Here is a 26,958-nt window from a genome sequence, read left to right as displayed (position 1 = left end):
TCTAGAGATTTTTGTACCACACCACATTGGACTAGGAAAATTTCCAAAGACCATCCTAGTTCTGAAGACATTCTGTGGCTCAATGATTGGTAAAAGTCAGATGAACTTTATTCTAAAGTTTTATTTAGAAACAGAAAACAAATTTAGCAGCCAGCACACAAAAAAACAGGCCATTTCTATGCCCAAATGCTGTCATTTTCTATGCAAATAGATGCAGAAAATTATCTGCCACCTTGGGCCAGTTCCTCCAGTCATAGAAAGGTGACAGAGGAACATCCCAGATCATTTCCCCACAACTGCACTCATTCTTCTTCATGGATATGCCTGCCTTCCCTGAGCCTCCCCTGAAGAGGCCCTGGAAACCTTACCTGAGAGCGATGCTGTATTGGTCCATAGCTTCCTGATATTCATTGACGGCTACCAGAAAATCACCCAGTATTCGGTGTAACACACAGTCACTCTGATTGGCCAGCGCATTCCTCAGCAAAGCAATGCCATCTTCATATTTCTGTTCTCTGCCTAAAGAGAGCAAGATTACCTCATTGGCCCCTTTGGAGGGTCTGCTGAAAAGGACAGCTCCATCTCAGCCCTGTTACCTCACATATCCAACTGAGCACAGCCTTGATCCCAACCTGACAATCTATTTCTAGAACTGGAAACAGTGTAGTGATGACAGGAGTGAGAGCTCATTCAAATTCCTGTCCCACTGGGGGTTACAATTCCACTTCTCCTTTCATTGTACTGCCACTGCATTGACTCAAATCACAAGTAAAAACACAATTTGGTGTTCTGACAAAAAAGATTTGGCTCCTTCTTGGTCCGTGTGTCCTTCACTAGTGACAACATCTGGCTAAAGACATTGCACAAACACAGATTCTGGCCGACTCTAGTTAATGTGAGTGACAAGGCTTCGTGGCAGTCAGAGCTGGCTAAACCGTCTCTGTGATCTGTACAAACTTACTAAGTAACTCTGCTTTCTTCACCACCGCCTTAATGTAGTCTGGCCTCTGGGTCAGGGCTTTGTCCAGCAGCGTCTTTGCTTTCTCCTGGGTGACTGGATCTTCAAGACACACAGTGGCTAAAAGGGTGAGGGTTTGCGCATTTGCTCCGAGGGTTTTATAGACGTTGTTGGCCATTACCATTGCTTCCCGAATGCTGTTAGAGGCTAAATAACATTCAATGAGACCTATGGGAGGAAACAAAGCAGGAGAGGAGACAAATGCTTTACCATTCCATACTGTGCTGCTCCACCGACCCAAGGTTTGCAATCTAGAAGTCTGTCAAAAGGCAGACCAGGGGAGAGCTTCGAGAACGAGATGAGCCAAAGAAGGCTCTGAGAATATCCAAGGTTTTTCCCCCTCAAGCATCTAAGGAAATCGAAAATGCCTCCAAGCCTGCATCGTACACCTAGAGCATTAGGTACGACCTCCATAACTGGAGTCATCAGGAGCCGCTCAACCATGAGACTCAGCTTGGGAGAGTCACGGTGACCAAGAGAATGGCCAGAAAGAAGAATCCTCTTCCTCCTCTCAGGCAACAAGTATTTGATTGTTAGCTGTACTTTCATTTGTCTTTGACCTGTGTTTAAAGGCAAACCCAAACTGGCCTCTGTAGTCTAACAGACCAGGTCAAATGTGATGGTCTGGCAGAGCAGAAGACCTAGTCAGTCAGACTAAGAGAAATGAAAGAGTTCTGGGCCACAGAAAGTTCTATCAGACTGGAGAAAAAATACTGAATTCCCTAAAAACCAAAAGAGATTCAAATCATGACTAGTTTTTTCTTTCTTGTTCTACTTTCTCCCCCTTTTTTATGAGCAGGTCTCCCTAGCTGCCCAGGCTAGAAAGGCAGGCCTACGCCTACTCTACCTGGCACAGAAGCTCTGACCTGCTCCATTTCCCACTGGGCTGGTTTGCTGCTGCTGAGGTAGATGGGAGGCTCTCCACGGCCAGGTGCTCATGCCTCCTTGACTTCAGTCTGTCTGCTGCTCAGAGCTCCCAACTGGTTCAACATCCTTTAGCTGCTCAGCAGCAGGGACTCCAGGTGTGGGCCCTTAGCCAGCTACCTAACTTTTTTCTAACACCAATGGTAAAATGCTTAATGTGATCATTTTAAGAACAGCCCACTTCTTCACCCATGCTAGCGGGGGCAGCCGCAGGGAAGAACCCTTTGGCACACATCTCTTGGAACTATGAAGCCCAGAACACATCTCAGACCTACAGCTTGCTCAGTCACTAGCAGATTCTCCAATGTCCTGCCACCTCCAACCAAGCAGGAGAACAAGCCCCATGATTGATTCTTACCCCACATTGAAGTTACTTAACCAAAACCCAGTGAACCAATGAAGAGGACACTCACAAGTCACATTGCTATCCCCATGCTAGAGCTTAGCAAGAACCACAGAGAAGGAAATGTGGAGGGCAGAAAATACCAGGAAACTAAGGAAGGTGCCTATCAACTGAAGAGTGGCTAAAGAAATTATGGGGGCGGCCAGGTAGCACAGCGAGTAAGAGCACCGGCCCCAGGGTCGGGATGACCTGGGGTTCGAATCCGGGCTCAGACATTTAGCACCCACCCAGAAACACCTGGCCGTGTAACCTTGAGCAAGTTACTTAATCCCAATTGCTTATAAAAAAAAAGGAAAAGAAATTATGGTACGTGAATGCAATGAAATACTACTGTTCTACAAGAAATGAGGAGACACCTGGGAGCCCTTCTAACAACCAATCCAGGGCAAAGTGAACAGAACCAGGAAAACAATTCATACAACAATGACAACACTGCATGGACAAACAACTTGGAAAAAAATCAACACAATAACCAACCATGATTCCATGGACCCAGAATGCTTACCCATGTCCTAATGGAGAAGTAATGAGCTCAAAGTACAAATGAACAAATCTTTTGGACATGGCCAATGCAGCTATATGTTTGGCCTGACTGCATATTTTCTACTGGAGTTTTTTTTTTTCCTTTTCAATGGGGAGAGGGAGAGGGAAAGATTTTTGTTCACTGAGAAAAATTAAATTATATTTTTAAAAAATGAAAAGAAGTGAGGCTGATTAAAATGATGGTATCAAAAAATGGGGTTTGAATTTCTGGATAATGACTTGAAATGTAGGAACAGCAAGTTGGCCAGTGGTGGAAATCATCTAATAAGACACATGACTTTGGACGAGTCACTTGACCTGTTAGTTTCTTCATCTGTAAAATTAAAAGTTTTGAACAGACAGAGCTACCCTTGCAGCTCTAACCCTATAATGCTGTGACAAATGGCCAATGATAACCGATTTCCCTGGAGTCTTGCAAATTTAATAAAAAAGACTTTAAGCTTAAAAAGACAAGGGAGAAAAGCTAACTTATTCCCATCAAGCTAGATATGGGAGTCACCAAATTAACAATACATCCAAATAAATACTTTAGATAAAGCAACTACACTGAAGGAAGAAAAGCAGTAAACATTCTTAGAAGGTCACAGGAGACAAAAATCCAAGAAAGGAACCAGTAATATAACCCATGGTCTCAGATGTCTAGACACAAATACACAGAATGTGGTTAACAAATAAGGTGTACCAAACAGAGATCCTACACAAGGAAGCAAATGGATTTCAAAGTAGCACTAAAACCTGGATGGATGAGACCCAAGACCAGAGTTTGGTTCTGGAAATACCATATGGCTTATTTAAAAGGAGGAAGGGAGAAAGACAGGGAGAAAGAAGCACTGGCCATGAGGAAGCTCTTCTCAAGCAACTGGAATGTCAGAGAGGGGCAATGAGCCAGCCAGCACAGGGTCTCAACAACAGCAGGGAAAACAGGGAGAGTCAAGCGTTCCCTACCAAAATCAAAAGCCCTGTTTGATGGGCACTGCATATTTGTTTGGGGAAGGGGAAAGCTGGGAAAAGAGTGCTTAAAAATAAAAACTTTATTGAAAAAAAGATGTGCAGCTATTGAGCTTTATCACTCTAGATTTGTTTTTCCTAAATTTTCTCTTCAAATCTGAACTCATCTAACTGTGAGGGTAAGATCAGTCCTCAGCTTCGGAGTCTATTTTTACATTTTTATAAAAATCTCCTTGGGAGGAAGTACATTTCTAAGATCTGTTTGAATTTCTGTGAGGTGAGTCACCAAGTGATAGTGAAACTGGCATGGCTGATCTTAACTCCTGGAGTCAAGTTCACATGAACCTGAATATCTCAAAAGAAAGCAAAATATCAGCCAAGCCTTTCTTGCTCTGGGCTCACAGAGAACTGCTTGGTCCCACACCCAGACCTGCCCTCATAGCAAGCAATGTTCCTTCCACTCTAGGCATTCAGAGCAAAGACTATATGAAACTCAAAGTCCTCAAAAGACAACAACATTACAAAGAAAGAGAACAAGAAAAAAAAGCTGCCCAAAATGGAAGTTGAATTCTGAAGGATCTGAAACCAAACAAGTCAATGTACTGCTCAGTAGTAACACGATGGCCCCTCCCTCCATCCCCAACAGCCCTGGGGATGTTCACTGCTCTGACCTTCGTAACAGTCCAGCCGACAAGGGGCGAGGCGTATGGCTTCCCGAAAATGGATTATGGCTTCCTGAACTCTGCCCATATTCCTAAGGGCTGCTCCCTTCAGCAGCAAAGCTTGGACACTGTTACTATTGAGCTGAATAGCCTTGGCTCCTAAATATAAGGCCCGAGAGTATCGTTTGCTATAGAAACTATGACATCTAGAGAAAAAAAATGACACAAGATTAGTTATCAGAAGCATGAGAAGACATTTCATTAATTATTCAGTCAAAACCAAAGAGAAAGCCCTAAATTCATCTACAAACCAAAAACCAAAGTTGTCTCTTTTCTTCATCCATTGCCATAATCTATCCCTCTGATTTTGACCCAAGATGCTGGTCAAAGACCCAGCTGCTAAAAGGCTCTTAAAATGAGAGGTCTTTTGAGGAAGGGAAAATTTTGCTAATTATCTGGGCTTATGCTATTAAATGGGAATAATTAACTAATAATGTAATTATGTTACTATTATATAATTATTATAAATTATTTAATATATCAATATAACAATAATTGATATAATAGTTATGTGGTTAACAATTTAATTAATGAGAAGAAGAATACTTGAAGTTGTGTCAGTAACAAAGTTGCTTTTAGAGGCAGCTAGCCCTGGGGTCAAGATGGCCTGAGTTCAAAACCAGCCTCAGACACTTAGTAGATCTGCCAGTGACCTTGGCACATCACTTGGCCTCTGTTTCCTGAAATAGGGATAATAGCACCTACTTCCCAGGGTTTTTGTGAGGATCAAATGAGACCATGTTTGTAAGCACTATATGAACACTAGCTATTATGAGCAATTATTACTTTACACATTTCTTTTAACAGACCCAGGCAATTTTCTCACTATTAAGAATTCAGCTTTATCTAAAACTAAAGACTTGTTGGTGTGTCGAGGGGAGGGAAAGAAACACAGGGCAGGAAGGCATACCCAGACACCACCCATGGCTCAGCATGCTGATCAGAAATATTAAATAAACGGCAGCCCAGGTTTTCAACATCTTCAAGTCGTCCCTCTCGCGCTAGTAAGTATCCATAGACATCCATTCCTAAAATAAACATTCAGAGTTATTTGGTTCTGTGGATTTTTCCCTTAAATAATGTATCTGAGAAAGAAGACTTTCCTCTGTAAAGGGGAAGAGCTGAACAGCTGGCGGCCCCTGCACTCCCACCTGCCTGCCCACCAGCCCAAACCCATGCAGGAGCTGAGCTCCGTCCTCGCGGCCTGTGTCCTCCTGTTTGCCTTATGTCATTGTTTGTATCATAAAAATGACAGTCACATACAATAAGTCAAAGGATCAGACATAATGCCTGCCTGTTATTTTCAGGAATTACTGGCTCCTCCTTCCACAGTGTGAGGCATAGCTACGTTAACATCCAGCAAAAGCATCTGACTCAAGAAAGCACGCCATCATTTTTCTGGTGCCAAAAGCTTTAGGCACAAGTCAGGAAGTACACACTTGATGTGTTAAATATACCAGTCACATTTAGAAAAAAAAACTTAACCTATTAAAAGTTCTAGAATAAGCAATCTGCTACTTTGGTCGGGCTATTCAAGAATCCATTTTGCTGTCCCTTTTACAAAATCTCCCATAAATGATGTCCACGGTCTTTCATCTTTTCTCTGGTCACCTCCCACCCAGACTGCAGCAGCCTTCTAAAGCTGATGCACCAGACTCTAGTCTTCCCCTTTCTCCCAATTCTCCCTGTTACGTATCTGATAGACTAGATTTTCCAAATCTAGATATGAAAATGGTGTGGAGAATGTGTGAAGGCTCCGAAATGGGAGTCAAGATATGGATGTTGGCACCAACTCCTAACTCACTGTGGGATTCTGGGCAAGTCATTTCATCTGTTTCCTGGCCTATAAAAGGAGACAGGAGGCTACATCAGAGTCCAGGCTCTATCAATTACTAGCTGAGTGACCACAGCAAGCTGATCTTACCTTTAATCTCTCTGGGCCTTCTCTTCCTCATCTGTAAAAGCTTGAAGATTATGAAGTTAATTCCTCATACCGCCTTGTGAGGTAGGGACTACAAGGATTAATACTTCATAATCTTAAAGCTCCATATTAATGTGCTGGGTGTCATCATTATCCCCTCAAAGTTCTAAAATTATGACTCTCTGTGACACACCTACTCAGGAACCTGAAACGACTCCCTAGCGCTCATCTGCTGGGCTCTCAGAACCACCATTACCCGCCCCGCCCTGTGTCACTCCGTGATGCTCCCCAGCAGGAGCCCTTGATCCCAGCTCAGTTTGCTCATTTCCACCCCCTCCCCTAGCAAAGTCCTTAAAGGCCCAGCTCCAGCCCCAGCTCTTCCAAAGCCAGTCCTGGCTACTCTAGGCTCACTGTTCCCCCTCCCCGTGACCTCCTGAGGCTGTCCTGCACAAGAGGCCCACCTCCTCCCATCGTCCTAGCGTACTGCTCAGTGCCCAACAGATGCATTATCTTTACTAGACCCTTGTGTCTGACTGAGCGTGCCCACTCCACCCTCCTCTGGGTACTTCCTTCTCTCTAAGACCAGGAAATGGGTTTGTGATTTCATGAGGCCCTCCCTCCCCAACAATCTTGGCTCTTGGGTAACTGTGGGCTCTGCCAGAGTTGCTGCAACTGAAATCTGCACCTTCTTCGGTCAATCTAGCGATGAGCCTCAGAGCTTAGCAAAGCTGGGCCTGGAATGCCAGATGGACAGTCACTTTTTGTCTTCCCAGTGCAGAAGAACCTGCCAGGTACAGCCTTTGAGAACTAGGGCTCACCCCCAAGCCAAGAGGTGAACGTGCTGCTGGAGCTACTGACTGGAACGTAATTGCTTTCTTCCTCTGCCACTTCTTAACAACCTTTGTGTTAAAGCCTTCTTGAAGGACTCCTACCAGCCATGTACAGTGTGACAGCTCACTGTGACTCCCTGGGATATCATCTGCATTCTTTCAGTAAACACTATAGACATTCACTAAACAAGTGGCAAAGGGAGGCTCAGGTACAAAGAAAGAAGCTAGAATAGCTCCCCATCACCGAAACAGATCACTCTGAATTTAGACGACACATGCCAAAATCATTTCAATAGAGATAATCCTTGAGCATCATATTACCAAAAAGAGAGGTCTTAAGCAGCAACTACAGTCTAGTTTATAGAAGATTCCTACATAAAATCTTAGCAGGAACTGACTCTTCATTTTCCTGTGTCTCTTGATTTTTCTCCCAGAATTAAACCGACTTTACCTTTTATCAGGTAGGGATCCAACATCTGGGCCTGTTCAAATTTGAGAATGGAGTTTTTGTTATCTCCAGCTCGGAAGTACAGATCTGCTAAGCTCCCCAGTAGGTCCACATTATCTCTCAATAAGGACTTTTTCTCTAGAGAACTTTAAGATATTAGAGATTACATAAAACAAACACACAGAAATCATCAAACATAAGTGGGTTTCCTAACTTAAAATTCAGTTTACAAAAAACAAAATGGGGATCATATTAAATTAACTATACTGAATAATAGAAAAAAACATGAGGGGAAAACATTTCAATATGTAGAATGAACTTTCTGGTCTTGGTTTTGCTGATAGTTAAGAGATACCGAACACAATATAATTCAACAGTTTCCAGTGGTGACACCTCCTTATTAGTCAGCCATAAAGCTAGATAAGATCACTAATCTCAAAATCCAGAATTTCTTTTGTTTTTTTTCCAGAGAAGCAGTGCTCTCTAGGGGCTGCCCAGGCCAGCTATGACGAGAAGTCCCAGGTCCTCTGCAGAATCTGACAGCTAAGAAGGAGATCTGCTTTGCCAGAGTACAAGGCTGAAGCCAGTCATCCTCATTTTACATTGTAACAGGTCTCCAACAAAGACGATTACCTTTGGGACCATTCAACATGGCGATGAACAAGTGAACAAAATGTGGAGCAGCTGAGCACAGCCCAGGGCCACACAAGTGGCAGAAAGGAGCGCCTGGCTGGCGGGGCAGCCAGGCCGGCCACACAGGGCCTCCTACCAGGGAGAGGCCTGGAGAACATCTGATTAACTGTCTGTGGTTCTTACCAGATGGTATTGATAGCTCTGGTGTTGTCACCAGTGTGTACAAAGGCATAGGCTTTGATCCACACTGAAAGCCAGTCCAAGTTAGGGATGCTCTGAATTACATTCATTGTCATAGATGCCACTTCTGCCCCTTTTACAGAAAGGGACAATAAACCTAGTCCAAGAGAGACAGAGAGGTGGTAAGGGAGATTGTTCATTTTGACAAATACAATAAGTAGGTGACTATACTTTTTCCTGTGCTAAGTGAGACCATACACTTATATAAAACTAATCCTAATTTATCAGGCAGCAGAGAAATGTCATGGAAACAACAGAAGATTTGGAGTCAGGAGGCCTAGGTTCAAATCCTGCCTATGCCACAATATGAGATGTGGATCTGGGCAAACTACTGACCCACTTGGTGCTTCAATCTCCCCATCTGTACATTTGTGCCACCTACCTCATCAGGTTATAAGGAAGCACTTTGTAAACCTCAAGGTACTAGATAACTGTCAGCAGTCAACTGCCCTTGTCATCCCTGAATCTATCTTAGAACATTTCATTTTAAACAGCAATGTAAACTTTTCCTGAAACACTTGACTCAACAGCCCTAGACAAGTGAGTACAATATAAAATGAGGAAGAGAGCATCTCTACCTAGAATGGCATCCAGAGCCAGCGGGCACTGTCTCAACACTTCTTTGTAGCTGGTCACAGAAGAGCGCTCCTGACCCGCCTTCTTGTACAAGTTGGCCAACATCATGTTTATCTGTAATCAACAAAATCATCAAGAAAAAAAGAAAGAAAAGCCCAGTGAAAACCAAGTGATTCATCACAAAGGAGTTCTAGTCCCCATTATCAGCTAGAACCCCAGGGTTTCCAGGAAAACGCCATCTTTCTCCCTATCCCCCTGCAGTGACTCTGGCTGTCCACTGGGCCCTCTCGTCTACACGGGAAGCCCAAGGGCTCCCTGGCTGATCAAACCAAAAGCAAACAATTCAGTCGAGTCTAATACCAACTGAAAAATGCTACAGTCAAAAAATATTAGTGTCATGTCCATAGTAGTTAGATTTCTTCTTCCTTGTTCTCAAAACAGCAGGAAAATTCCCCAAGCAGTTACCTGGGTTTTTATATTTAATATCTAATTATAATTAAGGCACAAGAAAGAGGAACTAATGGCATGACTAGATGAGGAGAGTCAAACTGATCTCCCCAGAGAGGGAATGCTTGGCCTCCCCTCTGATAATTAGCTGGCCTAACTAGTATTTAAGGGATGACCCACAGCTACAATCTGCACTTGCCAAAAGAATGCTGCAAAGGACAGACTCGACCTGACACCTCCCCTCCCAGGTGATAATCACACACAGATCATCCACACTCTTTAATGCTAGTAAGCAGATTCCCACATTTTTGGCACAACACACAAGTATGTGACTTAGTAAAGCTTTATTAAAACAAACCTTTCTAGACATGCAAGAGGGTAAAATGAATTCTGAAGAAAAAGAAAAATGTTGAAAGGAAGAGAATGCAGAGGATATAATAGTGTTTATATTTTCTACAACTGCACAAAGGAAAATTAGGATACCTAATTAAAAAACACACAATTTCCAGGACTGCAAAGCTATTATCAAGGACCCTAATGAGGCAGTCCCACCAGGGCATGAATATGTGCACCTAGTAGCTTTCATTCGCATGATGCTTTAGATGAAGCACTTTCACATTCAGTATCCCATCAGGCCTCAAAACAGACCTATGAGAAGGTAGGCAGGGCAAAGGGGAGAGAAGAGGCAGCAAGGTGCATCTTCTCTGGCTCTCTGGGGCTAGATTATGGCTTGCTGTGTACTCTACAACTGTGCCATACAATTTGACACCTACAAGTTTATCCAAAAGAGTAAAGGACGTCTGCTCTTAACAGAGGCCTACCATACAAGGATTAACTAACTCATCTAGTATGACACGTTCTCAAGCCATGCACTAATGCAAACACCTTCTGCCTGACTTTAGGTTTTCCATTTTAAACTCTTTGAAAATGTAACACTTGATAAAAAGGGAAATGCTTAAAGGAAGACTCCAGTGCTAGTGTCTCCAATAAATGAGAATAAAAGGCACCTTCTCAACTACCGGATCTTGCAAAACAAAGCCTGATAGGCCTGTCCTGGTGGAGTGTGATACAATTCAGCTCTGGACACTCAGCCTACTTCACCGTCACTGCCAATCTGATTTGTAGTATTTTCTAATGTGACAGCCAATCCTTTTTCTTCAAAACAAGCCCTTCCTTCGAAATCTCATGATAATTACAAATCTCACAGTTATAATTTTCTAAGGCAAAATGAAAAACCTTTATGTGACAGATGTATTCCTATTAAGAGAACTGAATACTTACTAAGTTATTATAACCTATCACTGGAGTTTTCCTTTAAAAGGTGAGGGAATGTGTGGCGATGTTTACCATACATTAACAGAAGTTCATTTAGATGCATTTTGACTCACTTCCTTGTCCTTTACACAGACTGAGAAGCCCAGTTAACTCCCTAACGGACAAGAAAGAAAAAGTATAAATATTATATTTGATGAATATCTCTTTTGTGCTTGCTCCTAGCTATTACAGAATTAAGGACAGGAGGTCCCAACACAATGTAAACTTATTTTACACAGAAAAAAATAAAATTTTCTAGTTTTCTGTGTGTTGCAAGTCAATCATCCCATTAAAAATAAATAAAAGTAACAGGATTTGGGAGTTGAAAGGAACCTTACTGATCACCTAGTCCACCTAGAATGGAAGGTAAAAAATAGTAAGGCATTAGGTATCTACAAAATTCAGCTATTTCACCACTTTTTTCCAAGAGCTTCCAAGAACCTCATAAGTCATCAAGGAAGAAATCTTATATTTATTTACTGAAAAAGAAACACTATCTTCAAAACTGGCAGCCTGAATGCCTTTCTATAAGGGGTAAGAAGTCCTGTATATAACTATACCTCTCTTGGACCAAAAAAAAATCCTACTTTATGTGAAAAAGAAAAACAAAATTCTCCTGGGGGTAGGGGCAAGGGGCATTTCTAGGAAGTTCAAGCTAGCCGAAGGTGACAATGATTTCTTTTCACCTGGTACAAAAGAATCAATATGCTTTTAAAGGAGCCATCAGCAGTAAATATGGTTATATTTTAGGCCAGATATTATGCTAGTTTTAAAAACAACTGACTTAAAAGTTATCAAAATCTCTCTCAACTATTGGGATTAGTTTAAACAAATAGTGATCGTATTTATCAGCCACTTTTTATGCTTAGTAATGAATAACTCACTTCACATAAACAGGAGAGGGAAGGTGATGACTTTGGGGGTCCAGAAGTTATAAGCCTCGTCTAGACTCAAACTCAGAGGCTCTAACTAACTGAAATATAACAGAACCCTAAGGTTTAATCGCCCCCTCTCTTAACAAACCAGATGTACTGTTTCTGACCCTAAGATGCAAATCCTTGTTAGTGGAACAAGATGTACAAAACGAAGAGTGTCTTGGTGGATTTTTGGCGTGATGTGGAGATACTGAATATGAATATAAATTTATTCCTGAGTGCAAAAGTTCCCATTGCTCTTTTAATTATAATGCTTTCAAAAACACTCTGATTAATGATGCGTTGTACAATAAAATACAAACGTATCCCACATCTTGAGTGTGTACAAAAGGGCTCGATGTTTTTGAATTCTTAGCAAAGGAGGTAACAAACCAATTCCCATTATCCTGATGCAAGTATGGATTTTCAAACAAACCATAGGCGGGTAAGATGAAATATTTTAGAAATAAAGTGATTGCCAAACTTCTACTGGCAATATACTATTTCCTAGGACAAGAAACCAACCAAAATAACAAACGATCCTTGTGATTCATTCCAGCTGACATCTCCCTCAGCCCAACTTGCCGACTTGGAGAGGGAATGATTTCTCTGTATTGCCCTAAACTGAACCCCTCAGCAGCAGAGCCAGCAACCGGATAAGGCATGTGTAAACAAGCAGAGGGGGCCCCCTTACTCATGGCATTCATAGGAAACATGGGTAAGAGAAAGGGGAAACAAAAACATTCACCAGGAATGGGCCTGAAAATGTATCAAACCAACCTACTTTAGGGGTTCTCTGTCTCGAGGGGATGCCATCAAGGACAGCAATTGCATCTTTGTCTTGTTTTAGCATCGTGTAACACTCAGCCATTCTGTATTTCACTTCAATTTCAGATGGAAGACACTATTAAAAGACAAAGACAAAAATATTATAAGGGAGTTCAAAATACTATTTGAGGGGGAAATACAAACACCAATCTACCTCACTTTCACTTCAATTCAGCAAACAAGTGAAAGCTGCAACAAGCCAAGCCCTGCCCTCAGACAAGTACAGTTCAAGAGGGGAAAGGCCAAAAAGAGCTATTATACAGATAAGTGAAGAGGCCACTAAGCTATGGGAAACTGAGGTGGGAGGAGGAAAGCTCCACGGAGAAGGTATCATCTGAACTGTATCTCTGAAGGGCTAGGAGGTGCAGCAGAAAAAGACAAAACAAAACAATCCCCTCTACCTACCAAGCTTTTAAAGGTACTTATAGCTTCCTGGGGGAAAATTAACACGTAAAGTACTAAGACAATACTACAGAAATACAAACCAATTTTGGAGGGCAGACTGGAGACTGGCAACTGGGGGAAAAAGCAAAGGCCTCTCACTATAGGTGGCCGCTGAGCTTGGCCCAAGGAGGCACAAAGTATTCCAAGACATAGAAGCAAGGAAGGAGAGTGCTGCAGGCCCAAAGGATGGACTGTGTGCAAGTCAGTCCATTGGGCAAGAACCCAGAAAGAGTGAGGGGACTGACGTGGCATGGGGCTGAAAAGGGGGCCTGTGAAGGCTTCCAAACAGAGAAACTGACCCTGTGTTTCAGGGATATCTTTGGAGGCCATAGGGAAGATGGCTTAAAGAAGGGAAGGACTAGAGGTAGGGGGGCCAATTAGGTGGTTCTGGCAAAAGTGGGGAGGCCCTGACCTAGAGTGGCAGCCAGCAAGGTGAGTGGAGACAAGAGATAATCTGCAGGCTGATAAGACTTGGCAACTAGCTCCATATGGAAGGCGAGAGTGAACAATCAGGGATGACTAACTCCAAGGTTGCTAGCCTGGCTAAGTGGAAAGTTGAGGATGTCCTTGATAGAAACTGGGAATTTAGGAGGTGTTGTTTGGCAGAGGTGGGGGGTAAGAACATGTCCAAAACAGAACTCACCAAGTTTGACATGCCTATGAGACATCCAGGTTGCAAAAACATTCAGGGAAATGGGGCTTTCTCTGGCTATTAAACTGGTATAGAGAGCTGGAAGGGACCTTAGAGATTGTCTGATCTGACTACCTCAATTCTACAGCTGAGGGCAATGAAGCCCAGAGCAGGAATGGGAATTATTCAAGGTCACACATTTTATATACAACAGAGCTAAGATGGGAAGTCAAGGCCCATGGCTCCTAAACTGGGATTCTTTCTCCTATTGTTGACTAAGGAGATGAAAAAAAAATGCTGTTTCAGAACTCTTATCACCTCATTAACATAACTTTTTTCAGGGAAATTTGCTTCTTCGGGGTGCTTGGCTTTGTGTTAGAAAGTATCTCTGTTGCCAAAACAGAATGTATCAATAAATCTTTTTAGAATTAAAAGGAAAAAAATGAACTTGCCGAAGATAAGACAGTTACTTTCAAAGTGCCAGGAAAAGGAAATGAAGTCAGCTTTACCATTTCTATTTTCCAGGGGCCTGTGTTACACAACAAACCATCATATCTGCATTGCCAAATACCTGACTCTGAGGAGTTGAAGCAGCACTGCCAGTGGAAGGTCGCACTTTGGATGTTTTACTTAAGGCCTTTTTCTGCTGTAGGGCCATCGTGTACTTGCTAACAGCATTCCGATATTCTTTATCATGAAAGAGAGAATCTGCATGGTAGACCAAAAGCTGGTACTTCTGAGATGGAGAGAATAATTCACTGGGGGAATAAAAACAACACATCCCACCAATAAGTTCTTCCTCAAAACTAATGAAGCCCCTAAACACAGTGCACACAGGTCCTAGCCCAAGGCCTGGCCCACAGGAAGGGGAAATGAATAAAGCACAAAATGGAGCTCCACATCCAGACAGGTAAGAGCACAGCTAGAAAGAGAATGCTCCTGAATGTGATCAAAGACCAGATCGATTCACCAGCCTGACCAAAATTTAAAGGTAATCGAATATTCCAAATGTCCTATCTTTTAACATCTTCAGGAACCAAAAGTAATAGCTAACTTAGATTTAAATGTCTGCTAGCAGAAACTGTATACTTTATAAATCACATGGAACAAAATGAAATGTTCTAAAGTAAACACTGAAGACAGACAAAAACCAGGTCTCCTCACTGTCAACACTAAGCCGACAGTGGGAAAGTGAGCTTCACACACAAGGATGCTCAAAGTGCACTAATGGAAATGAGGGGCTGGGCAATCACTGCATTTTAGTCATTTGTAATCCTTTTGTTTGTGAACAAACTGCTTCCAAAATTGCAGCAGTCCCTGAATATTAAGCATTTATGACACCAATACTAACCAATATGACAACATTTACACAGAGCTGGTTGCAAATATTCAAAAATTTCATTTGGATTTGTTTTAAAATGTTGTTGGCCCCACAACCCTATAACTGAAATATGAAGGGCGGCTAGATGGTGCAGTGAATAGAGCACCAGCCCTGGAGTCAGGAGGACCTGAGTTCAAATCAGGCCTCAGACCCTTAACATTTATTAGCTGCGTGACCTTGGGCAAGTCACTTAACCCCAATTGCCCTGCCTTCTCCCCTCCAAAAAGCAAAAAAAACCCAAAAAACCTGAAATATGAGAGTCTTCTGATAGATTTGGTACCAGATGTATACTCCCAATCTTGGAGAGAGAGAGAATCTAAGTGAAGGAAAAAATTAGAGAGCTCGGAATGTTTTAACTGTTGCAAGAACCAGAGGGAGGGGGCAGGAGGGAATCATGGTGAAAGAAAAAATTAAAACAGAAAAGAGGTGGTTTCAAAGGGGGATGAGGACAATCAGTAGAGGCAACAATTCACTTCCGAGTGGTAACAGTCCTCTCTCAGAAGCTCTACAAACACTCTCTGAACATTTTTTTATGGCAGACAGCAAACCAGCTGAATTCTCTCAGTATGTTCCTCTAAACAACTTTAAAATAATGTCTCATCAAATTCTGGAGCGGCAGAATTAACAAAAGGTCAGTGTGGGGCATTATTCCAGCCTAAAAACATTAGAAGGCTGGCAGGAGGTGTGTGACACTGTAGTAGTCCAGAATGTATGTGGTGCAGCACCGGCAGGACACTGGCAAAGAAGCAACAGCAGCAGCTTCCTGGGCCAAGACAGGCGAACAGCGACCACACTACGCTGGAAGCACTGACAACGTGCAGAGTCCCTGAACCAGCTCTGAAAATAACCGCACAAAAAAGTCTGAAGCTTGGGACAGCATCTCCCCATCCCCAGAGGAGCAGAGGCCAACTCTGACATAAAGTTCAAAATCAAGAAATAGGCTGAAAAAATGAGCAAACAATAACAAAAAAGAACGTGACTATAAAAAGCTACTACAGTGGCAGCATATAACAATGTGAAAACATCTGCAAACAAAGCCTCAAAGAAAATAAGGCTAATTAGACATAAGCCAGGCAAGAACTCCTAAAAGAGTTAAAGAAAAAGAAAAGCTTGGTAGAGGAAAAATTGGGAAAAGAAATTAGAGTGATGAAAGAAAATTATGAAAAGAGAATTAGCAACTTGGTCAAAGAGGAAAATAACAGAAAATAACACCTTAAAAAACAGAACTGGCTTAATGGTAAAAGAGGCACAAAAAATTCATTGAAGAAAAAAACTTAAAAGCAGAATAGGCCAAACAGAAAAAAGTACACTCACCGAAGAAAATGATTCCTTAAAAACAGTAACTTCATGAGACACCGAAAAACAATAAAACAAAGTCAAAAGAATGAAAAATAGAAGAAAATGTGAACTGTCTTATCAGAAAAACAACTGACCTGGAAAATAGATCAAGGAGAGCTCATTTAAGAATTACTAAACTACCTAAAAGCCATGATCAAAAAAAGAGCCTAGACATCATATTTCAAGAAATTATGCAAGGAAAACTACCCTGGTATCTTTAGATCCAGAGGTTAAAATAAAAATCGAAAGAATTCACCAATCATCTCCTGAAAAAGCCCCCAAATTAAGATGCCCTGGAATATTATAACCAAATTCCAAAGCATCCAGGTCAAGGAAAAAATACTGTAAGCAGCCAGAAAAAAAAATTCAAATATCACAGAGCCACAGTCAAGATCACACAAAATTTAATCACTTCCACACTAAGGGAGCAGAGGGATTGGAATATGATATTCTAGAAGGCAAGGCAGCTAGGATTACAACCAAGAACCACCTATCCAACAAAACTGAGTATAATCCTTCAGGGGGGAAAAATAAAAGTCCTCATTTAGTAAAAATAGAGGACTTTCAAGCAACCAGACTGGAATAGAAATTTGACATTCAAATACAAGACTCAAGAGAAACATAAAACAGTAAAACATGAAATCACAAGGGACTCAATAAAATTAAGCTGTTTACATTCCTACATGCGAAGACGTTACATGTAACCCCTAAGAACTTTATCATTTTTAGCACAGTTAAAAAGAGTCTACACAAGGGCGGCTAGGTGGTGCAGTGAGTAGAGCACTGGCCCTGGAGTCAGGAGAACCTGAGTTCAAATCTGACCTCACTTAACACAAAAACTAGCAATGTGACCTTGGGCAAGTCACTTAACCCCAACTGCCCTCCAAAAAGCAAAAAGAAAAAAAAGAGTCTACACAGAGGAAATGGGTGTGAGTCAATTATGTTAGAATGATCTCAAAAAAAGGGGAGGGTGAAAAAGAGGGATGCACTGAAAGAATAGGAAGTGAAATAAAGGGGAAAATTTTCTCACATAAAAGAGGCTGCAAAGAAGAGCCTTTGCAATGGAGGGGGAAATGGGGGAAGGTGGCAGACAATGCTTGAACCTCACTCTCATTAGAATTTGTTCAGAGAGGGAAAGAATAAATACACGAACTCAGCTGTGTACAGAAATCTATCTTACCCAACAGAAATAGGAAGGGAAGGGGATAAGAAAAAGAGGGGAAATGATAAAAGAGTAGATTAAGGGAGGCAGTAGTCAGAAGAAAAACAGACTTTTGAAGAGGAACAGGATAAAAAGAGAGAGAGAAGAAACAGAAGAAAATAGGACAGGGAAATACACAGTAATCATAACTGTGAATGTGAATGTGATGAGCTCACCCATAAAATTGAAGTAAGTAACAGAATGGATTAGAAATTAGACTCCAACAATACGTTGTTTACAAGATACACACTTGAAACAGAAAGACACACACAAAGTTAATATGCTTCAGCTAAAGTTAAAAGGGCAGGGGTAGCAATAATGACCTCAGAGAAAGTAAAAATAGATCTAATTAAAAGAGAAAATCAGAGAAAATATGTTTTGCTAAAAGGCAACATAGAAAATGAAGTAATATCAAAAATTTTTATAGCAAGTTTTTCTAGTAAAGTCCTCATTTCTCAAATACATAGAGAACTGAGTCAAATTCATAAAAATAAGAGTAATTATCCAACTGATAAATGGTAGTTTTCAATAGCTACAGTCATATGAAAATATGTTCTAAATCACTACTAATTAAAGAAATAAAAATAAAAACAACTCTGAGGTACCATTTCACACAATCTATTAGAAATGAGATATGCTGGAGGGGATGGGGGGAAATAGGTACAACAGCAAACTGTTGATGGGAGTTGTGAACTGGTCAATTCTGGTGAACAATTTGGAACTACAGCCAAAGGACTATAAAACTGTGTGTACCCCTCGACCCAGTAATACCACTACTAGGAAAAGGCCCTGTATGTACAAAAATATTTATAGTAGCTCTTTTTGAGGTGGCAAAGAATTGGAAATTGAGGGGATGTTCATCAATTGAGGAATGGCTAAACAAGTTGTGACATATGATTGTGATGGAATACTATTGTACTATAAGAAATGGGGGAGGGGAGTTTACGCAAGAAATGATGCAAAATGACGTGAGAAGAACCAGGAGTTCGTTGTGCACATAACAGCAATGTTGTAATGATGATCAACTGTGAAAGACTTGGCTACACTAATCAATACAGTCATCCAAGACAATTCCAAAGGACTCATGATGAAAAAATGCTATCCACCTCCAGAGAGAACTGATGAACTCTGAGTGCAAAATGAAGTAGAATTTCCTACTTCCTTTATTTTTATTTCAAATGTATAACTGATATCATACTGCTTGCCTTCCCAGTGGGAGGTGAAGGGGGGATGGGTGGGAGAAAATTTGGAATTCAAAATTTTAAGTTAAAAAGAAATAATTTTGACATAGAAAAAAAGACTGTTTTTCACACATCTTCCCTCCTCTCCCAGTCTCACCCCACAAAAGTTTTTCAATCACATTGCCAACACCACTTGCCCCCAAGGAAGACAACAAGGTGGAGACACAGCTTGGCTTTGACACTTCTTGTTATTCATGATGACAACATTTATTGTCTCTTGTACATAAAAATCTCTACCAGGCGCTCAGGATTTGGGGGAGGAAGAAGAGGGCAGTACAAACCTTTGGGTGTATCAGTCTATGGAAGGCTCAGCATGAAAACTCCTTCCATTGATCATATTAGCCACTCTGCCCCCAGGCACAATCCTAAAAAATGGGAATGGGAATTTGAAGACCTTCCTATATAACAGACCTAGGGGGGAGTTTGAAGACCTCCCCTGCTTTGAAAGTAAACTCTGCCCCCAATAGGCTGAATGTAATCACATGGAGGGAATTTGCTGAAGGGTGGAGCAGAGCCCACAGGAAGCTTCCCTGCTGTGAAGATAAACTCTGCCCCCTGATAGGCTGAATGTGGTCACATGGAGCCTGTGGTGGGAGGAGTTTCCTGAAAGGAAGCAGAGCCCACAAGAATCTGGCTCAAAGCTAGCCAGACTCTTGGGGACAGAGGAACTCAGGCAAGGAGATAGAGAGGTTTGTGAGTAAATAGTGATCTTATATTGGTTTGTGGAAAGGCTGAAGGATGCTGTGGCTCTCAGCATTATTAAGGCTTCTTAATGTCTTTGGTACTATGATGGAATCAGCTTACTGGTTTTGGGATCCGGTTTTCTGGTATCTAAATAAATCCTTCAGTTCTATCCTCTATCTGGAGAGTCTGGCATATTTTGCAATTGAACGTCATGCGATACTCATAGTCACAGTGGCTCTACAGACACTGAGGCCCCATGATCACAGAGCTAGTGTGTGTCAGTGTAAGAGATGAACCAAACTTCTGTCTCCACAATATATAACATACAAGAAATCTTGTATTTGCTGGGGAAGGCAGGGAAACAAAGGGATTAGAAATGCTGATTCTGCTTCACTCACTTCACAAGGATGAGGATGCCTACTTACTAACATATATAAAGGCCAACAACTCCTCCCTAGCACTTTATATAAAATCAACAACTTCAAAGGCAGGAGAAGAATTTCATTACTCTTTTTATGTTAATGGTGAAGGAACCCTAAAACATCATGGGTTTGTCCTTTTTATTAATTAAGGGAATTCCTTTAAAAGAATATTTAACATGTCATTCCATAAAGAAAATGGGGTGAAGTTTAGGCAACCCTGAAGTACCTAGCCAATGGGAGGCAAGTAGGAAATTCAAATTGGAAACAGGGCATAAAAAGGCTTGCATTTGTCTTGAACCAGTGTAAAAGTCCATTAGTAATGACACATTCATTGGGAGGCAGGGGAGAGGGAATGAACATGACAATAAAATCTTTCCTGGCTTCACAATGAGCTAGTATGGTTCTTTGTTTAGAGTGGGCATGTTTCTCACAGTCAGTATTAGAACTTGAACCCAGGTTGCCCTGACTTCAAGGCCAGCCCTCTTTAGCACTGGTGACAGATATAAAAATTTGTTTTTTTTTCATGCAATCACAGCCCTCAAGAAGCTCACATTCTACTAGGGAGAGCCAAGATGTTATAAGTATATATATATATGTATGTATGTATACACACATTTAAAATACAAGGTAGCATGTGATGCTAGGGGCAGCTAGATGCCAGGCCTGCACTCAGGAAGACTATCTTTGTGAGTTCAAACCTGGCCTCAAACACTAGCTTGTGTGATGCTTTTTGCCTCAGTTTCCTCATCAGTCAAATGACCTGGAGAAAGAAATGGCAAACCACTCCAGTATCATTGCCAAGAAAACCCCAAGTAGGATCACAAAGACTCAGACATGACTGAACAACAATAAAGCATGTGATGAGAACAAAGGAGAGGTTTAAACTAGGAAAATGTAAGGAGGAAAAGAACGCTTTTGCCTGGAGAGATCACAGAAAAGGTGGCTTATGAGCTAAGACTAGGAAAGAGATGAGAACTGGAAGGCAAGAAAGAAAGAACATTCCAGAGAAGGGCAGCAACCTCAGCAAATATACAAAGGCAGGAGTTGAGAATGAGGAATAGAGAGTAGACCTATTTGTCTGGAATACAGTGTGCAGAAGGGGCATTACAAGACCTCTCATACTGTGAAACTGGTCAGAGAATCCCTTAAAATGTCAGAAGTAGAAGGAATCTTAAAAATGATGATTTCTAAAGCACTTCATCTTTTACAAAGCACTTGCCTCACAAGTCCAAGAGAAGTAGTACAGGAATTATTATACCCATTTTACATATCAGTTCCACCAAGGGGAAGTGACTTTCCCCGAGGTCAGATGCTAGGGTCAGGCTGAGTAGAGAACCCGGGACTTCTCATTCCAAGACCAGTGTTCTTTTCATGGCACCACACCTGCTGCTGTGATGAGGGACAAACATGTAATCTTATCATGCTCAATTCCCCATCTTCAAAATAGGGCAAGTACTACCCACCTCACAGGGCTGTAAAGACACCCTCATAAATCACAGAGCCTCAGCGTTGGAAGGGCAAACTCCTTCAACCTATCACTAACCTTGAATTATTCCTAACAAGTGATCCTCAAGCATTAGTCTAAAGACCTCTGTGCTCCCTGAGTCAGCCCAGGCCCAAGCTCTGAAGAACCTGAATTGCTGAGAAATTGTTCTTTAAATCAAACCAAACATACGCTTCTTGGAAACTGCTGCCCATTACTCCTAGCTTTGCCCTCTGGAGTCAAGCAGACAGGTCAAATCCTTTCTCAACCTTTTAACAACTTCTGACAACCTTTCAAAGCCCCTTGAAGCCAACCCTCACTGCTCTCCTAAGTCTTCTCACAGTATCAATCCCAGTATAGCACAAACCCAGGGCTTTTAACCACCCTGACTGCCTTCCTCTGGGTGTTTTCCAACTCATCAATGTCATTTCTAAAGGGCAATGCCCAGCACAAGACTTTGGATCTGGTAGACCCCAGGGCAAAGTAAAACTGACCTATCACCTCCTGCGCCCCAGGGACACTGCACCTCTAAATGCAGGATAAGATGGTACTGGCTGATTTGGGTGCCATCTCACATCACTAACTCTCTGAGCTTGCATTTCACTGAAAACACCAGATCTTTTTCAGACAAACTCCTGTCAAGCCCTTACAGTTCCCGTGTCTCTTATACTCAAACAGTTGATATTTTTTTTATAAGATGTCTGAGACTTTAGATTTATCACTATTAAACCTCTTCTCACTCAACTTGGCCCCAACTTCTAACTTGTCAATATCATTTTTGATTCTGGCTCCACCACCTAACACTGCATCTGGCACATAACAGACACTTGGAAAATGTGTATGGACAGACTGACCTGATACCTTAGGTGGGCCATGCCCCTCCTTGCCATTATTAAGTGGGAGTTGTTAATATCACCACCTATGGTTCCCTTCCAGCTCAAACATTGTGATCCTAAAACTTGTTTCACAATGGCGTTAGGAGGAAAAAGTTGTGTCAACTTTAAAGTTCTCCTTAACATGAGCTATTTATTCATTCTCTCAGCCTCAACCCTAGAGTCTTTCCAAACTCTGAACCAGGGGTGGGGAACTTGCAGCCTCAGGGCCATATGTCGCCTCAAGGCTGCAGGTTCCCCACCCCTGCTCTGAACCAAGCTAGAAGCAGGGTTCAGTGGAAAGAGGGCTGGGTCTGAAGTCAGAAGGTGTGAGCTCAGTTCCTGGCTCTCCTGTTTACCACTGTACAATCCTGGGTAGGATCCTCTTACTCTCTTAACTCTCCAGTCTGGATTCCCACTTCATTATTTAACCCAAACTGCTCTCTCCAGTGATCTCTTAGAGGCCAAATCCAATGGCCTCTCAAACCTCATTTGCCTTGCCCTGCCCACAGCCTCTGATGCTGCTGCTCACTCTCCCCTCCTGGATACTCTCCTCTAGAGGTTTTCTGGACATTCTCTCAGCTGGGTCTCTTTCTTCTCATCTGACAGCTCCTTCTCTGTCTCCTTTGTTGGCTCTTCATCCAGGTGATGTTCTCTAAGTATCCCACGGGCTCTGTCCTGGACATTCTTCTCTCATCTCTTTACTATTTCACTTGGTGATCTCATCACCTCCTGTGGACTCAATTATTATCTCCATGCAGATGATTTCCAAATCTCCTTATTCTGCCCTACAGCTCTGCTGACCTCGTGCATCTCAAACTGCCTGTTATGAATCTTGAACTGGGTCCTGTAGACATCTTAAACTCAACAAGTCCAAACCTGAACTTAGTATCTTTCTCCCAACCCTTCCCCCTTGCTAATTCTCCTATTAATGTTGAGGATACCACTGGCCTCCCAATCCGCAGGCTTGAAATTGAGGTTTCATCCTTGAATCCTCCTCCTTTCTTGCCTCTCATATCTAATCTGTTGCCAAAGCCTGTCAATTTTCCCTCAGTATCATCTCTCCCACACCTAGCCTGCTCCCCTTTTTTTTTTTCCTTTTGGAGGGCAATTGGGGTTAAGTAACTCGCCCAAGGTTACACGGCTAGTTTTTTTGTGTGGTATTAAGTGTCTGAGGCTGGAACCGAACTCAGGTCCTCCTGACTCCGGGGCCTGCACTTTACTCACTGCGCCACCTAGCCTCCCCTGCCTGCTCCCCTTCTCTCCTCTGACAATGTGAGCATCCTGGTTCAGGCCCTTATCACTTCATGCTGTGCCCCCTGCCTGGAAGGATTTCCCTTGTCATCTCAGCCTCCTGGCTTCTCTGGTTTCCCTCAAGTCCCAGCTAAAATCCCACCTTCTACAGGAAGCCTTTCCCAATCCTTAATACTAGGGCCTTCCCTCTGCTCATCATTTTCAATTTCTCTGTATACAGCTTGTCTGGACAACGTTGTTTGCATGTGAGCTCTGAAAGGAGAGGGAGCCTTCTTTCACTGTTCTTTGTATCCCTACCACAGGCATGTGCCTAGCACACAGTAGACATTTAATGAATGTTTATTCACTAAACGAATGACTAATAAGAGCTTATATTTATCAACATATCTATTATCTGTCTCAAAGTTCTCAAAACATTTCCCTCTTAACTCACTGGATCCTAGCACAATCCCTGTGAGGTAGACTCTACATACCGGTATTATGATCCTCACTGTAAAAAGAGGAATCTACAATTCATCAAGTCTACATGAGTTAATTCACAAAACCAAGTTTCAGAGCTCACATTCACACCCGGGTCTCTCCGATGCCAAGAGCTGTTCTCTCTCCACCCCACTATGGGACCCCAGCACCTGGAATATCCAGGCCCACTGGATCCGGATCAGACCACAAGCACCTCCAGCAAGAGCCCACCCACCTCTTAGAGCACTGCTTTTTCTCCCTAAACCAGTCCAGCCTGCTGTCTTTTTATTCCACATTTTCCTCCCTATTCAAGCCAAGGCCTTCTTCTTGGAAGCTGAGACATAAAGAAAAACAAAAGAAAACAAGCCTTGCCATTAGGGGCTTTACAGGAAATGCTGTATGTATTTAGATTAGGAAATACAGGCACTGTATTTGGAGAGATGAGGAAAGGCTGATGAGGTGGTATCTGAACTGAGCCTTTAAGGAAATTATTAAAGATTCTGAGAGGTGGAGGTGAGGAGGGCAGGGAAAAGGGAGATGGAATGCCAAATTTGGGCAATTAAGATGGCCTGATTAGAACAAAAAGGATATAACACTGAAAGTGAAATAAACTGAAGGCTAGCTGACATCAGACTATGGAGAGCTGGAATAGCCAGGGTGAGGGGCATATAATTTTTTTCAGAGATAAAAGGAAGCCACAGAAGATTCTAGGGGAGGACCTGGGGGATGCACATTGGGAATATAGTTTAGGTAGCTGAGTGGAAGCTAGAACAGAGTTCAGAGACTGGATGCAGGAAGAATAATTAGGAGGCTATTGTCATAATAATAACAGCAGTCAGAATTCATATAGTGCCTTGCAAATATTATCTCATTTGAGTCTTACAACAACCCTGGGAACTAGGCGTTTTTATCTCCACTTTACAAATGAAGAAACCAGGGCAGACAAGGAGGTCTATCTGGGACAGAGAGAGGTCAAGTGAATTGTCCAGAATCATACAGTTACTTAATGTGTGTGGCTGGATTCGAATTCAAACCTTTCTGATTCCTGGGTCAGGGCTCTATTCACTTCATCACCTAGCTGCCTCAAAGTACTAGAGAAAATAGTACATTCAACAACTGCTCTCGTATGCAGATTGAATTGTTTTTCCTTTATTCTAGTTTAAAGGTTATGTTAATAAACTTCAGAATAAGAATACAGTTTTCAAAAAGAAGCATCAACTAGGTGAATGAACTTAAGATTTCTGCAGGACAGAGGAACTTCTAAAGAAAGGTCATGAGAACATTCTGCACCAACTGGTAACACAATGTCATCTAGGTCACTGTAAATATATATGTTCAAGAAAACTCATGAATCTGTACCTTTACATTAGAAACAGTATTTTTTCCTGGTAAAACCAGAAAATTATTTGTTATATGTTTAACTGCAAAGGAAAAAGTAGTTGAGCTTTCGGATTTATTTTGCTGCTAGCATTAGTTTTGCCTCTTTACAGACAAGAGGCATGGGGGCGGTGCTGACCATACAATCATCAGGAGCAAAAAGAAGAGATGTAGTGGAAATTCAGTGGATGAGACTTGGTGACCAAAGCTTCCTCTTTCTGCAGGGTCTTCTCCGCCCCGCCTCCGTCCCGCCCCCGCCCCCGCGTACTCCCTTCCAGACTCATGCCAAGGGGTACAGAGCTCTGCACCAGTCCATACCCTGCCCCACCCGCTATCCCAAGCTCTGGGCCCCCCACACCTCGGCCACGCACCTGCCCGGAGCCCCACCTCCAGACCCAGCTACACCCATGGGTCCGCCCCGCCCCTCTTCTTGGTCACGCCCCATTTCCAGTGCTCCACCCCCTCTCAGCTCAGACTACCTGAAACCCTAAGCTCGGCCCGAGACCCTGCAAGCCCCGCCCCCAGACGCGCACGCGCATCCAAATCCCACCCGCCAGGGCCCCGCCCCCTAGGACGCGCGCTCCCTTACCCCGCCTCCTCTCCTTGCCGAGGCTGCTCATTGGCCCCGCCCCTCTCCCGGCCCAGGTGCGCGCTGACCCCGCCCCCTCACAACCCCGCCCCTTCTGGACCATCTGCCTCTCCCAATTCAGATGTTCCCAAGGCCCCGCCCCTCCGGGAGCGCGCCTCCTAGCCCCACCTCCATCAGCTTTGCTCGCCTCTCCTGGCCCGCGCACCCCCTAGCCACACCCCCTCAGGTGCGCGCCCCTGACCCCGCCCCCAGGGGCCCTCCCCCTCCGTTTCTCTCCCCCCACCGGACCTTTCACGCCGGGCCGCACTCACGGGTTGTTGTTGCTCATAGTGAGGAGGAGGCTGCTGAGGAGCCGCACGTTGGAGTGCAGCCCGGCGGCTGCCATGTCCCGCACGTGGTCGATAACGTTCATCTTTGCTTTCCCGGTGGGGCCGCGAGGACCCAGCGGCAGCCGAGGCGGGGACCGGACACCGGCAGACCCTGGGGGGAGGGGAGGGGAGGGCAGCCGCGACGAGCGCGGCGAGCGGCACCTCAGCGAAGGCGCCAAAATGGCCGCCGGCCCGGGGTCCTCGTCAGGCCCCCTCGCTGAAATGGGAGGGGTCTAGGGTGATGCCTGTGTGGAAAAAAAATCCTCGGTCTTTCTAGGCGTGCTGTCACAACATACTTTGTATAAGGGAGAGCAGATACTTGACTCCTGCTGCGGAAATTAGCCAAATAAGATGTGTTCGCGTAATTTTCTGCCCCCTCAAAGGAATACAAATTCAGTGTAAAGCCGCAACTACCGGAGCAACTGAAATACTTTCGTCAGGCGCGTCTAAGCCAACCGTAACCGTCGGGGCTAGCCGCGCCTGCGCGAGTCATTGTTACACATGC

General features: G+C 43.1%; 1 protein-coding gene across 5 annotated transcripts in view; it reads right to left on the bottom strand.

Moving 5' to 3' along the window:
• Positions 1–26,653, bottom strand: part of ANAPC7 (anaphase promoting complex subunit 7) — a 30,734-nt gene extending 4,081 nt beyond the window's left edge. Inside the window, exons 1-10 of one of the 5 annotated variants that reach the window (XM_069081754.1) lie at positions 26,374–26,653; positions 14,356–14,542; positions 12,666–12,785; positions 9,209–9,320; positions 8,574–8,727; positions 7,761–7,903; positions 5,469–5,586; positions 4,508–4,704; positions 962–1,186; positions 369–519 (exon numbers count right to left, since the gene is read on the bottom strand). In XM_069081754.1, the coding sequence (XP_068937855.1) occupies positions 369–519; positions 962–1,186; positions 4,508–4,704; positions 5,469–5,586; positions 7,761–7,903; positions 8,574–8,727; positions 9,209–9,320; positions 12,666–12,785; positions 14,356–14,442 (1,307 nt within the window). In that variant the 5' untranslated portion in view covers positions 14,443–14,542; positions 26,374–26,653. Of the gene's footprint in view, positions 1–368; positions 520–961; positions 1,187–4,507; positions 4,705–5,468; positions 5,587–7,760; positions 7,904–8,573; positions 8,728–9,208; positions 9,321–10,934; positions 11,083–12,665; positions 12,786–14,355; positions 14,543–26,373 lie in introns of those variants that run through there. The other 4 variants (XM_069081750.1, XM_069081751.1, XM_069081753.1 and 1 more) reach the window with 4 other exon arrangements.
• Between the last annotated feature and the right edge of the window lie 305 nt (positions 26,654–26,958).

This window comes from Petaurus breviceps, unplaced genomic scaffold, assembly GCF_028583685.1.
Source record: "Petaurus breviceps papuanus isolate PSGF00001 unplaced genomic scaffold, PetGlider_PUasm1.0 99, whole genome shotgun sequence".
Taxonomy (NCBI): domain Eukaryota; kingdom Metazoa; phylum Chordata; class Mammalia; order Diprotodontia; family Petauridae; genus Petaurus; species Petaurus breviceps.
Note: the sequence above shows the minus strand (reverse complement) of the source record. Positions and strands in the feature narration are given on the sequence as shown.